General features: G+C 45.2%; 1 protein-coding gene across 2 annotated transcripts in view; it reads right to left on the bottom strand.

The window, feature by feature from the left end:
• The window catches only part of SH2D4B (SH2 domain containing 4B), an 85,598-nt gene that overhangs the window by 43,092 nt on the left and 28,342 nt on the right, over positions 1 to 14,164 (bottom strand). For both annotated transcript variants that reach the window (XM_061405511.1, XM_061405512.1), the window contains exon 4: positions 3,892 to 4,039. In XM_061405511.1, the coding sequence (XP_061261495.1) occupies positions 3,892 to 4,039 (148 nt within the window). The remainder of the gene's footprint in view (positions 1 to 3,891; positions 4,040 to 14,164) is intronic.

The raw sequence follows: 14,164 nt of genomic DNA, 5'->3' as shown, positions 1-14,164 counted from the left end.
CACCTGCCGTTTCTTCCACGGGGCCTTTCCAAATGTTCAAATATTTTGTAGCAAAATATTACAGGATTCTTGTGCATTTATGTGTATCAAGGATAGTGGCTTGTAACTCTCTTTGCTTATACTGTCTCTGTCTGGCTTTGGTATGAGGATGATGCTGGCCTCCCCTCCTCTTCAATGTTTTGGAATATTTTGAGAAGGATTTGTGTTCATTCTTTTTTAGATGTTCAGTAGAATCCATCAGTGAAGCCATCTGGTCCTGGACTCTTCTATGTTGGCAATTTTTTTATTACTGATTCAACATTCTTATTAGTAATTGGTCTGTTCAGTTGTACGTTTTTGAAAGTGATTCATTTCTTCTAGGTTATCTCATTTGTTGGACTATAATCATTCATAGTAGCTTCTTACAATCCTCAGTATTTTCGTGGCAAGTGTTAGGTAGATGCAAATCAAAATCACAATAAGATAGCATTTCATTAGGATGGATATTAAACAAAACACCAAAAACGAGTGCTAACAAGGATGTGAAGACATTGGCACACTTACACATTGCTTGTAGAAATGTAAATGGTATGGTCACTTTGGAAAACAGAATGGCAGTTTCTCAAAGTGTTAAACATAGAGTTATCATAAGACTCAGAAATTCCACTCCTGGATACATATCCAAGAGAATTGAAAATCCATATTCACAAAAACATACACAAATGCTCAGAGCAACATTATCTGTAACAGCCAAAAAATAGAAACAACCCAAATGGCCATCATCTGATAAACAGAAAAACAAATGTGTGGTATAGAACACATTAGAATTTTATTGTCATAAAAAAGAATGAATGACTGATCCATGCTACAACATGAAGATACACTAAATGAAAGAAGTCAGACACAAAAGACCACATAATACATGATTCTATTTATATGAATTGCCTGTAACAGGCAAATCCATAGAGACAGAAATTAGATTAGAAATTAGATTATTTCCAGGGATATAGTGGGAGGGGGTGAGTAACTGCCAGTGGGCACAGAGTTTCCTTCTCTGGGGATGAAAATGTTCTAGGATTGGAGAGTGGTAATGGTGGGGCGACTTTGTGAGTATACTAGAAACCACTGAACTGCATACTTTGAAAGGATGAATTTTATGGTGTGTGAATTTTATCTCAATTTTTTTAAAGTCTGTCTAATGAATGGGGCAGATGGTTGTGAAATGCTGAAGATCAGAATGCTAGCCAGCAGAAGGCACCTCATATCTCTGTTCTCCCTGCTGTGGCCCTAGTCATCTCCAAAGTCAATCATGCCACAGTCTCCTCCTCTCTCTCACTCCCCAAACCAGCCTGAACTATGTCACTCGACTTTACAAGTTTCCTCTGTCCATGCATACAAGTCGTGTCTTTTTATTTCCTGTATGTTTTGAAGTTTTGACATCTGGGATCTTGCTGGTCCTTCAAATACTGCCCCTCCAAGATCTAGCCATTTCCTAGAGCTAGCAAAGGACCCAGCTGCAAGTGCACCTTTCAAATGCAAACCAACCAATGCAAAGCCCATACCCCAACCACCTCGTTTATCTGGTTCTTGTACTCCTCAGTCTGTCCATCTGCCCTCATCACCCCAGTGCCGGGTATAGAGAACTAGAGACAGCTCCTATACCCCAGAGCTTGCTGAAATTATTCAAAAACCCACTCCAGTATTCTTGCCTGGAAAATCCCATAGATGGAGAAGCCTGGTCGGCTACAGCCCATAGGGTCACAAAGTGTCGGACACACTGAGCGACACCACTTCACTTCAGCCAGTCCTGTCTGTTCACCCTGTCCTGCCTTACCTCTGGGGCTTTCCAGGTGGCGCTAATGGTAGAGAAGCCGCCTGCCAATACAGGAGACTTAAGAGACACCGGTTCAATACCTGGGTCAGGAAGATCCCCTGGAGGAGGGCACAGCAACCATTCAAGTATTCTTGCCTGGAGAATCCCATGGACAGAGGAGCCCGGTAGGCTATATTCCATAGGGTCACAGAGTCGAACACGACTGAAGCAACTGAGCTCGCACACACGCATGCCTTACCTTTCCCAATGACTCCATAGTAAAGGTTCTTGCCCACTTTTTCTACTTGTTTCCTCTGCCTTTTGACTCACCCTGGTGCTTCTTGTGTGGCCCTGCATGGCATGCCATGCTCTCCATTTCTAGGAATCTGTGGGCAAAAACTTCTTGCAACAGTCGTTTCCACATCTGCATGCCTATCCATACCTGGTTAAAGCAAGTCTCGCGTACATATTAAAACACCACCTTCAAGCTTAGTTCCACTTCCTCTTTCCCACCTAACTTCTTGCCACCCCCGACACTCTCCAAGATTAAGAGCCACCTATACATCTCTAATGGCTCAGATGGTAAAGAATCTGCCCGCAGTGCAGGAGACCTTGGCTTGATCCCTGGGTCAGGAAGATCCCCTGGAGAAGGGAATGGCAATCCACTCCAGTATTCTTGCCTGGAGAATTCCATGGACAGAAGAGCCTGGCAGGCTACAGTCTATAGCATCGCAAACAGTCAGATATGACCAAGTGATTTTCACTTTTTCACATACATCTCTAACTTCCTAAGCAGACCACATCCCTTCATCATATTCTGGGTCCTCCATCCTGACTACCTTCTCCAGCCTCTTCGTCCCATATCCCCATGCTCCCAGCAGCTTCACTTTATACCTTCTCATCTGGAATGCCACCAGAATAGCCACCATGTGCTCCAACTGAACATGTACCTTTTCCCTCAAAGCCCTTAGCCTGTGTGTCTAGCTCCTGCCTGGCCGGCGAGTTCCCCCAAGATACAGACCATGATCCCTCATCTCTGGATCTCCAGGGCTTAGCACCAGCCAGAAAATTATTGGTAACTCAGTAAATGTAGAGTTTTATTCTTTAGTATAAGAAATCTCCCCAACAGGCAAGTAAGTTCCTTGAGGATGGAGCTCTTACCCTCTGGGTCCTTAGCAGAACCATATACATGGTTGACACAGGTTAAAGGCATCTGGGCTAAGCAGATGAACTGGAATGATGACTGAGCAAATAGACATGTGGGAGGAAAGTGGCTGAGAAAACAGGCCAGTCTCCCAGTCCCCAGTAAGAAAGCTTAGGACCTTCATGGTGTTCCAGGGGCTAAGACTTTGAGCTCCCAATGCAGGAGGCCTGAGTCAGGGAACTAGATCCCATATGCCGCAACTAAGAGTCTGCATGCTGAAAGGAAGATTTAATGACCTAATTAATCACTGCAGACGGAAAGGAAGATCCAGCAGACCTAACTAATCACTGCAGATGGTGACTGCAGCCATGAAATTAAAAGATGCTCACTCCTTGGAAGAAAAGTTATAACCAACCTAGAGAGCATATTAAAAAGCAGAGACATGACTTTGCCAACAAAGGTCCACCTAGTCAAGGCTATGGTTTTTCCTGTGGTCATGTATGGATGTGAGAGTTGGATTATAAAGAAAACTGAGTGCCGAAGAATTGATGCTTTTGAACTGTGGTGTTGGAGAAGACTCTTGAGAGTCCCTTGGACTGCAAGGAGATCCTACCAGTGCATCCTAAAGGAGATCAGGCCTGAGTGTTCATTGGAAGGACTGATGCTGAAGCTGAAACTCCAGTACTTTGGCCACCTGATGTGAAGAGCTGACTCATTTGAAAAGACCCTGATGCTGGGCAAGATGAGGGCAGGAGGAGAAGGGGACGACAGAGGATGAGACGGTTGGATGGCATCACTGACTCAATGAACATGAGTTTGGGTAAACTCCGGGAGTTGGTGATGGACAAGGGAGGCCAGGCATGCTGCAATCCATGAGTCGCAGAGTTGGACCTGACTGAGTGACTGAACTGACCTGAACTGAATTAATTTTTTAAAAAAAGCAAGTGCTACTCACACTGTTCTTCCCACTCACGTTCCTCCTTCTCGTTGGGGTGGCTTTGCAGCTGGGCCTGCTTCAGGGTCCAGTAGAGTTCCTTCGCCCTCTGCTCTTCCTGGAGGCGAATCTGCTCTTCTCCTTGCTTCCTCTCCTCTTCCTCTTTCCTCTAAAAAACATGGAGACAGAATGACATTAGGTGATAGTAACAGGTCACAGGCAGTCAGGGCTAAGATGTCACATGGAAAGGTGGCCAGAGGAGGCCACTCCAGACTCTGTCTCTACACACATGAAATGGTAACAGTTATATCTGATCAGGCCATGGTAAAGATCAAATGACTTGAAATATGTGAATCAAATATGTGACGCTTTCTGCAATAATAAGAGAACTCTGGGCTACGCTTGGTCATACCTCCATTCTGGGGAAGAGGGAAGTGGGCATGAGGAGGGGAGCCTGGTCTTCTTGGAGGCAAGTTAAGCAGGCTATGATTATTGTTGTTGCTGTTCAGTCACCCAGTCATGTCTAATCCTTTGCAAACCCATGGACTGCAGCACACCTGGCCTCCCTGTCCCTCATGTCTCCCGGAGTTTGCCTAAGTTCATGTTCATTGCATCAGTCATGCCAGCCAGCCATCTCATCCTCTGACACCCTCTTCTCCTTCTGCCCTCAATCTTTCCCAGCATCAGGGACTTTTCCAATGAGTCGTCTGTTTGCATCAACCACCTGGTCATGGCAAAGGGGCTTGCATAACTCAGTGAAGTCATGCCATGCAGGGCCACCTAAGATGGACAGGTCATAGCAGAGAGTTCTGACAAAACTTAACCCACTAGAAGAGGGATTGGCAAACCAGCCCAGTATACTTGCTGTGAGAACCTCATGAATTGTATAAAAGGCCAAAAAGATATGACACCAATAGATGAGTCCTTCAGGTCTGAAGGTGTCCACTATGCTACTGGGGAAGAGTGGAGGATATGATTATATCTTAACCTCATTTCCAAAGAAGATATTTCAAAGAGAAAACAGTTTCGGGGGCCCCAAATCTCCAAATATTGTCCTGCTTTCAAGCTCCAAAAAGGCTGTGTGTATTTTCCTTTACTTTTGTTTAATCAAAGCAACATGAACACACATGTCAATCATGCCAGAGGGCTTGTTATAAAAAAAAATTAATTCTCTAAACCACTTTACCCAACCTGCTGCTGCTGCTACAGCTAAGTCGCTTCAGTCGTGTCCGACTCTGTGCGACCCCAGAGACGGCAGCCCACCAGGTTCCCCCATCCCTGGGATTCTTCAGGCAAGAACACTGGAGTGGGCTGCCATTTCCTTCTCCAAAGCATGAAAGTGAAAAGTGAAAGTGAAGTCACTCAGGTTGTCTACTTGAAAGTTATACAGTCGTGTCCAAATCCTAGCGACCCCATGGACTGCAGCCCACCAGGCTCCTCCGTCCATGGGATTTTCCAGGCAAGAGTACCCCACTCTTATCTAGTGCCTAGAGGTCACCATTCTCAATTATTTTAGCTTTCCTTTGTGTGGTTATATCCATGTCTGAATAATGCTGCTAATTATTGATTTATTTTTAATATAAATTTATTTATTTTAATTGGAGGTTAATTACTTTACAATATTGTATTGGTTTTGCCATACATCAACATGAATCAGCCACGGGTATACACGTGATCCCCATCCTGAACCCCGCTCCCACCTCCCTCCCTGTACCATCCCTCTGGGTCATCCCAGTGCACCAGCCCCAAGCATCCCGTATCATGCATTGAACCTGGACTGGCGATTCGTTTCATATATGATATTATACATGTTTCAATGCCATTATTGATTTATTGATTCTAGACATTACTACCTTTTTTTGGTACATGAATATTTAGCACTTATATTTCCCACACTGGTGTAAACCCATATTTTTCTTCTCATCACCCTCACAATAGATTTACATCACAATTCATAATTATATCAAAGATTGGTACATAATTAAATATAGTTCACAGGACTTCCCTGGTGGTCCAGTGGTGAAGAATCTGCCTGCCAATACCGGGGACACAGGTTTGATCTCTGGTCCAGGAGGATCCCATATGACCCAGAATGACTGTGCTCACATGCCACAACTACTGAGCCCACGCTTTAAAGCCTGGGCTCTGCAACAAGAGAAGCCACTGCAATGAGAAGCCTGCACACCAGGACAAAAAGTAGCCCCTACTCACTGCAACTAGAGAAAACCCATGCACAGTTATGAAGGCCCAGTGCAACCATAAATAAATAAATTTTTTTAAAATAAATATAGTTCACTGTAAAGCCATCAGGGGCTCCCCTGGTGGCTCAGTGGTAAAGAATCTGCCTGCCAATGCAGGAGATGCACATTGGATCCCTGAGTTGGGAAGATCCCCTGGAGGAGGAAATGGCAACCCCCTCCGGTATTCTTGCTTGGGAAAATTCTATGGACGAGAGCAGCCTGGTGGGCTACAGTCCAGAGGGTCACAAAGAGTTAGACACAATTTAGCAACTAAACAACAGCAACATATGTATAGCTAGATCTACATACATATTTTGTATCATATGTATATTATTTATATATCCATATAGAGTCATGTCAAAATATCTATGTTACCTTCGCATATAACTGCTAGGCTAGCTAAGCATAGAATTTGATTAAAATCATTTTCCTGCAGAACTTAGAGGACTTCACTTCCTTATCTTCTAGCATCCAGTACTGCCACTCGGATTCTCATTCTTCTGCATAAGGCACTATTTTCCTCTTTATCTCTGAATTCTGAAGCTTTTTAATAGATGTGTCTTGGTGTGGAGTTTCTTTCATTGATTACTAGGCACTCAGGGTGCTTTTGATTGGAGTTTCAGGTCCTAGTCTACTACATCTCTGCTTCGGATTTTTCTGATAATTTCTCTCCTCTCATTTTGCTTTTTCCTTCCTAGAATTCCTATGTGTCAACTGCTGGACTTCTTGATTTGACCCTCTAAGTGCCTTATCGTTTCTCTCCTACTTCCTGCCTCTTGCCTTTTTGTTCTACTTCCTGGTTGATTTCACTGACTTTATCCCCCAAACCTTCCACTGAATTTTTTATTTCAGCTAGCACATTTATAATTCCCAAGCCCTCTTTTATTCTTTGCTTGTTCCTTTTTGCTTTGTGGCATTCTGTACTTGTTTCATAAACGCCAGAACTCATCTCTGAGGATTTTAGGATTTTTCTCCCTCATATTCTGATGTAGGTCTATTTCTTCTGGTTTCTTTTTGTTTTGTTTTGTTCTTTTCTTTAAAGTTTGTTTTATTTGGTACCTATCATTTGTGTCAGAGGTTTTCTTCTGATGTCTGATGTTCCCTGACTGCTCACAATTCAAAGAGGAAAGCAAGTGTGTTTCTGAGGGACTTCCCTGGTGGTCCAGTGGTTAAGAATCCTCCTTGCAATCCAGGGGACACATGTTTGATTCCTGGTTGGGGAACTAAGATCCCACTTGCCTTGCAGCAACTAAGCCCACACACCACAGCTACTGAGCCCGCACAGCACCACGTGTCGTAACTAAAGACCCAAGGCAGCCAAACTAAAAAAAAAAAAAAAAAGTATATCTGAAACAGAGACTCGGAGTGTGTATTCGGGGTTTCCTTGGGTTTCACTCTAAGAAGACTGGATGAGGGATCAGCCACTCCACTGAGAACCCTCAGGTGGAAACACCTGGAGGTTCTTTCTCTGCAATTATTTGACATCTTCTGTGTCCACCTGGGTGGTGCCTGACCACCAACATCCCAGGAGTCTGCATAGGAGGCACGCTACAGGTAGGACAGCCTTTAGACTCAAGCAAGCAGGACCCCTAGCCTGAGCCCCATGATTCATGAGAAACCAAAGCTTTGAGGTACCTTTTTGCAAATTGTCCCTGCAAGTTTCCCAGAAATGGTACCCCAGGACAGGCAGGGGCAGATGTAGGTTCAGGTAAGATGCCCCAAACCCAGACCAGGTCCCATTCAGCCCTTCAGGGTACTCTCTGACCCTCTCCTCCATGCAAAGCGTTAACCAAGTGCTCTACGGAGCTCCAGGATTCATAACTATGGAGTCACTCCCAGGTCCAGTGGCCAAGCCCTGGTTCCAGAAGGGTAGCCCAGTGAGCAGATGAATGTTCCTGGCCAACAGAATATTTTTATAATAGGATCACCTGAGATTGGGCCACCAGAATAGAGTTAATAGGCTGAGTTTATGTAGCTCAAATTATTAACTTGCTATAGACAAAAACACCACCAAAAAAACAATGTGACCAGTTCTGGATACCCTACAGGCAACCCTGACTGTAGGTCCCACGGTTCAGAGTTCAAACCTGTGCTTGTTCCCCCGGATTCCTACCCGCCCCCATCTGTTCTCCCCACTTGTCCTGATACGCTGAGCCCCAGTGTTGTCCCTTCCACTCCCGGTCAGAGGGAGGGATGAAGCAGCCTGAAGAGACAGGTGCGTGCAGGGAACTGAGGGTCCAGCCGCTCCGTGCAGAAACGTGCCCCCAGTCCCTCATTCGCAGCGCCATCCTTCACTGAACCCGCTGTCCCCAAGTCTCGAGCCTGTGGGGCCTCTGGGCTGAGCTGATTCAGGACCACCAGCCCCTTCCTGCAGGTGCCCGCTAACCTCCCATCACTCTCCCTCTGTCTTCCAGAAACCAAATTTCTTTGGGCATTATTTTCATCTGCTCTTCCCCTCCTCTCATTTTCTGTTTTTGTGGCTTATAATTTTTTCAGTCCGCTGATAGTTTAATGGATCAAGAAGAAAAAACAAAGAAGACGGGAACTGAGTTTTGAGCCCCTCGTTTAAAAAAAAAAAAAACAAAAAAAACAAGGATTTTGTCGCTTCTGAAATGACACAGATTGAGAATTTTTCTCCAATTCAACAATCACGTTTTTAAATTCTAAAAAAAGACAAATTCCTAATGACCCACTCTCTAGGAGTTAGTAATTAAGGGATAAAGATGTTAAGGGGCTTCTCCAGTCATTCACCAAATCCTTACTGAGCACCTAGGAGACTCTGCCTGCTCCAGGCACTGGGGACATAGCTGTGAAAAAGGCACTTAGCCTCACTCTCTCAGAGCTTGCCTTCCAATGACAGAAAAACACTCATCTGGTAAAATAAAAAATATATCAGAATATCAGAAGTACTATATATCATACTATGTAATATATCGTATTACATATAATATTTATATAATACACTATTCAATATATCATATTATATAATAAAGTATACAGAGAATTAAAACAGGGTAAGTGATAGAGTCTAGACAGCTACTTTAGACAGTGTGACCAGAAATCCTCTGAGAAGGGACTGCTCTGAGACCTAAATAATACGAAGGCTGATGAGTGAATCTCAGGGAGAAGAAACTTCTAGAGAGAGGGAACCACAGGCTCAATGGCCCCAGCATTGGAAATGGGTTTGGCATGTCTGAGTAGGGAATTATCCACACTAGCTGGAAGGAAAACAAGTCAAAATTCTATGTTTAATGAGTCTGAGATGCCATCTGACATCCAAGAGACCTGCTGTGGGTAGGGGGATGCACAAACCTGGGGCTTAAGGGGCCCAGGGACTTAAGCTCAGGCTGCAGAGGCTGAGTGAGAGGCCTTCTGCACGGGGGTGATGTTTCTCAGCCACGGACTTGATGTTGTCAATTAGAGAAAGAACGTAGATCAGAGAAAACACCCAGAATGCCTTGGGGGCACTGAGCCATTTATAAGTTGAGAGAAAGAGCTGGAGCCAGAAAGTGAGACTGAGAAGGCAGACCAAGGGGTAAGATAAAAACCCAGAGGGGGCTACGTCTGCAGGAGAAGCTGAGAAGAAAAGGGGGGTGGTGAGCCGAGCTGCAGGCTACTGAGACACCACAAGAGATGACAGAGAAGCACCAAGGGACCGCAGAACGTGGTCTCAGGACCACGAGATGTGAGATCTTGTCAACAGCAGCCCTGGTGGAGCGAATGGGCAGCCATCCAGGCAGCATGGGGGAGAGAGAGGAAGTGATCACAGACAACTCCTTTCAAGACATTTCCTTCTAAAAATGAGCAGAGACAGGAAGCAGCAGCCAGAGGGGGCTGTGGGGTTAAGCTAGAAAAGGGAGGGTGAGTTGGTTGTTCTTTAAGATGCAAAATACTAGAGCAGAGAGTTATTGTCGGATGCAAAACTGGAACCAAAGTCTGTCTGCCTCCAAAACAGAAAAAATCGAATTTTACCCCAAAGTTGTATTTCACTTTCATCAGTCACTAGCATCTCAGCAGCATAAAAACGAAGCGTCACACTGGCATGGCACATCACAGTTTACAAAGTGGGTTTCCCATTCTTCTCCCAGGAATCCTTAATCGGATTGTGGTCACCACATTGCTCAATACACTGCGCACTAACCAAGAGAGCTTCCACCAGGGACTATAGATCTATCGTCCACTCACAGAAGTCTTCCAAACAGGAGTGATCGCAGGGAAATTACAGACAGTTGAGGCATGTCAGAGCCAGAGGGCTTTCAACCCCCCAGTCTTACTTCCTTGTGAGGATACTAGTTTTCCCGGCTGCCATAACAAAGCACCATAGACTGGGGAAGGTAGGCTTAAACAACAGATATTTATTGTCTCACAGTTCTGGAGGCCAGAAGTTCAAGACCAAAGTGTCAGCAGGGTTGATTTCTTTCTGAGCCCTCTCTTCTTGGCTTATAAGCAGCACATGGTCTTTCCTCTGTGTTCACCCATGTCTCTGTCCAAATTTCCTCTTCTTTTAAGGGTAACAAACATATTGATTTAGCTTGGACTGTAGCCTGCCAGGCTCCTCGGTCCATGGAATTCTCAAAGCAAGAATATTAGAGAGGGTTGCCAATCCCTTCTCCAGATCTTCCCAACCTAGGGATCGAACCCAGGTCTCCTGCACTGCAGGTAGATTCTTTACCATCTGAGCCACCTGGGAAGCCATTGATTTAGGGCCTGCCCTAAAAACCTCATTTGAACTTAATTTCCTCTATAAAGACCTTTAGGTCCAAATACAGTTACATCCTGAGACCCTAGGGTTGGGAGTTCAACATATGTATTTTAACTGGACACAATTTACCATAACAAGGAGACTTAGTACCCCCAGAAAAGGGTTATGACTGGTGTACCAGTCATAGATAAATGGCATTTGACCAACCACCTCAAATTAAATACAGTGTTCCGACTCCAACCAGCTGTGGCAACAGGAAGCAGCATGGTAAATGCCAGTGCCCACTTCCCTCCCCACCCACTCCTATCCCAACTCCACGACTTCCATTCTACTCCCTGCTTCTACAAGTTCAACTTTGTTAGACTCCACATTTAAGTAAGATCATGCAGCATTTGGCCTTCTGTGTCGAGCTTATTTCACTTAGCATAATGTTCTCCAAGTTCATCTGCATTGTCACAAATGTCAGGACTTCCTTCTAAGACTGAATACTATTTCGCTGTATATACACATATACTACTTTTAAAAATCTATCTATAGATACTTTAGCTGTGTGGCGAAAAGGCACAAAGCTTCAGTTATATAGAAAGCAAAAATTCTGGAGATCTATCGTACAGCAAGAGGACTATAAATGAACACTGTATATAATGGACATGGGCTTCATCAAACTAGTGCTCTCATCACACAAAAAGAGTAGGTGAGGTGATGGATATGTTAGTCAGCTTGATTGTGTCACCATTTCATAATGTATATGTATATCAAAATGTCACGTTGTACACCTTACTGCTGCTACTGCTGTTAAGTCGCTTCAGTCGTATCCGACTCTGTGTGACCCCATAGACAGCAGCGAACCAGGCTCCCCCGTCCCTGGGATTCTCCAGGCAAGAACACTGGAGTGGGTTGCCATTTCCTCCTCCAATGCATGAAAGTGAAAAAATAAAGTGAAGTCGCTCAGTCGTGTCTGACTCCTAGCGACCCCATGGACTGCAGCCCACCAGGCCCCTCCGTCCATGGGATTTTCCAGGCAAGAGTACTGGAGTGGGGTGTCATTGCCTTCTCCTCTCATACAATTTTGATTTGTCAATCACACCTCAATAAAGATGGAGGAAAATTTACTACCAATAAATAGACAGATAGATGGATGGATGGCAGTTCCACAGTTCACTCAATTCTTTTCTCCTGAGAGTGGGACAACACCAGAAACCAAGGACTTCCCTGGTGGTCCAGTGGCTGAAACTCTATGCTCCCAACAGGGGGACTGGGTTCTGTCCTTGGTCACAGAATTAGATCTCACGTGCCACAACTAACAGTCCCCATGCCATAACTAAAGATCAAATAAGTAAAGAAAGAAACAAAGAAATACTTTTAAAAGAGAGCCAGAAACCTGCATCAAGCTCCACCTCAAAGGAACATGACCGGTCACTTACTGTGGCAAAGGTAAGCTCTTCACAGAAATGAATTGATAAAAGAAGACATTTTCCACCACAAATAAAGAGTATGGCATCATCCTCACCCTGGTTTTGCAAAAATGCTCAACCTTTACAGCTGAAATTGCCTGGAAACTCTCACTGTTGCTACTTTCAGAATCCTTTGGCCCATCTGTGATCACTGAAGGCCATCTTTCTTTGGGTTCGCAGCGAAAGGCCAATACAGCCAAAAGGCAGGTAGGCAAACACTTGCCTTCCACCTTAGGAGTCGATTGCCTTTTTCTGGCAAGCCCAAAGCCCTCTGAGCTGTCCAGCTGATCCAGTCCCCCTTCTCCTGATAACACATGAGTAACAGCACACCACAGGAGCCCACAGACGCGCAATCCGTCTCACCCCAGTGGAAAATGTCACGAAGACACGTGCTTTTTCTGGAAGGCATAGTCCTTTTTGGTTTTGGCCTGGCCCAGTGATACCATCGTGTCTTGTAGGACAACATGCTCCCAAAGGACAGGGCCAGGCCCGTGTCGTTCATTTTTCTATCACCAGTACCCCGCACAGGGCCAGGCAGATAGTAGCTGTTCCATAAACATTGACCAGAAGAGCGGGTGACTTAATGAATTGATGAAGAGAGCGTTTGTGATGATCTGTGATGAGGAAAGGGTAAACCGCCCCATGCTGTGTCTCACTGATGCCAGCCTTGTCCAAGAGAAATTCAGAGAAAGTCTAAAAATGTTTGAGAGAAATTAAAGCAGCGATAGCATCTCTGGTTGCAGAGCGTGTCGTGAGGTGGCCAAAATGAACTCCAGCCTTAAAGGAAAAAGAACAGAAAGAGAATGGCTTGGAGTAGAAAACAGAGGGAAATGAAAGGAGAACTTAGCTGCGCCGAGTCTGTTCCCCATCACGGAAACCCGGAGGAGGCAGGATGGGGCAGGAGGCTTACAGGCTGGGAAGGGAGGGCACAGGCCTCGAGGGTGAGGGGCAGAGCAGGAGCCCTGCTGCCCATGTGCTGGGGGTGGAAGCAGACAGAGAAGCACCCAAAACCAGTCTGAGGAGTTTAAAAAAAAAAACGGGGGAAAATGCAAATTTTATCTGGCTCCACGACCTTTTTACTAAAAAAAAAAAAAAAAAAACTTCTGTATGCATGTAAACTGCATTCAAATAGTGCCAGCAACTCAGCTGGTAAAGAATCTGCCTGCAATGCAGGAGACCCCGGTTTGATTCCTGGGTCAGGAAGTTCCCCTGGAGAAGGGATAGGCTACCCACTCCAGTGTTCTTGCCTGGAGAATCTCCATGGATAGAGGAGCCCGGTGGGCTACAGTCCATGGGGTCGCAAAGAGTCAGACATGACTGAGTGACAAAGCACAGTGTCAGCCACAACAGAATGTTGTTTTTTTAAAAAAAAAAAAAAACAAAAACAGTTTTCTAGCTATCTGTAGCTCTTATTTTTAAACTCTGTCTTTAACCCTACAGAAGGTTCTGGGAGTATGCCTCCTATTTTATGAATTTCCTATGACCAGGCTCCCCAGGCAAACTCCCTCAACCACCAGGTTTCTCATACAGGTTCTCTCCTCTCCTCCATTCCCCACTCTTCTCTGTCCTGGGTGGAAAAACAAAAGCAACAAACACCAACCTCAGCATGACCATTCCAAGCACATTCTCTCTCCTCCAAGCCTGAACCTCCTTCCCAGATCCCCATGCAAAAGGCTGGTGCCATCTAGCCATCCCTCCAACTGGGGCTCAGACGCCTTGCTCTCTGCTTTCCTTCATGTGCTAAGTCGCTTCAGTCATGTCCAACTCTTTGCGATTCCACAGACTGTAGGCTCCTCTGCCCTCCCGCCAGGCTCCTCTGTCCATGGGATTTCCCAGGCAAGAAAACTGGAGTGAGTTGCCATGCCCTCCTCCAGAGGATCTTCCTGACCCTGGGATCA

This window comes from Bos javanicus, chromosome 28, assembly GCF_032452875.1.
Source record: "Bos javanicus breed banteng chromosome 28, ARS-OSU_banteng_1.0, whole genome shotgun sequence".
Classification (NCBI taxonomy): Eukaryota; Metazoa; Chordata; class Mammalia; order Artiodactyla; family Bovidae; genus Bos; species Bos javanicus.
This window is presented reverse-complemented; position numbering and strand designations above follow the sequence as displayed.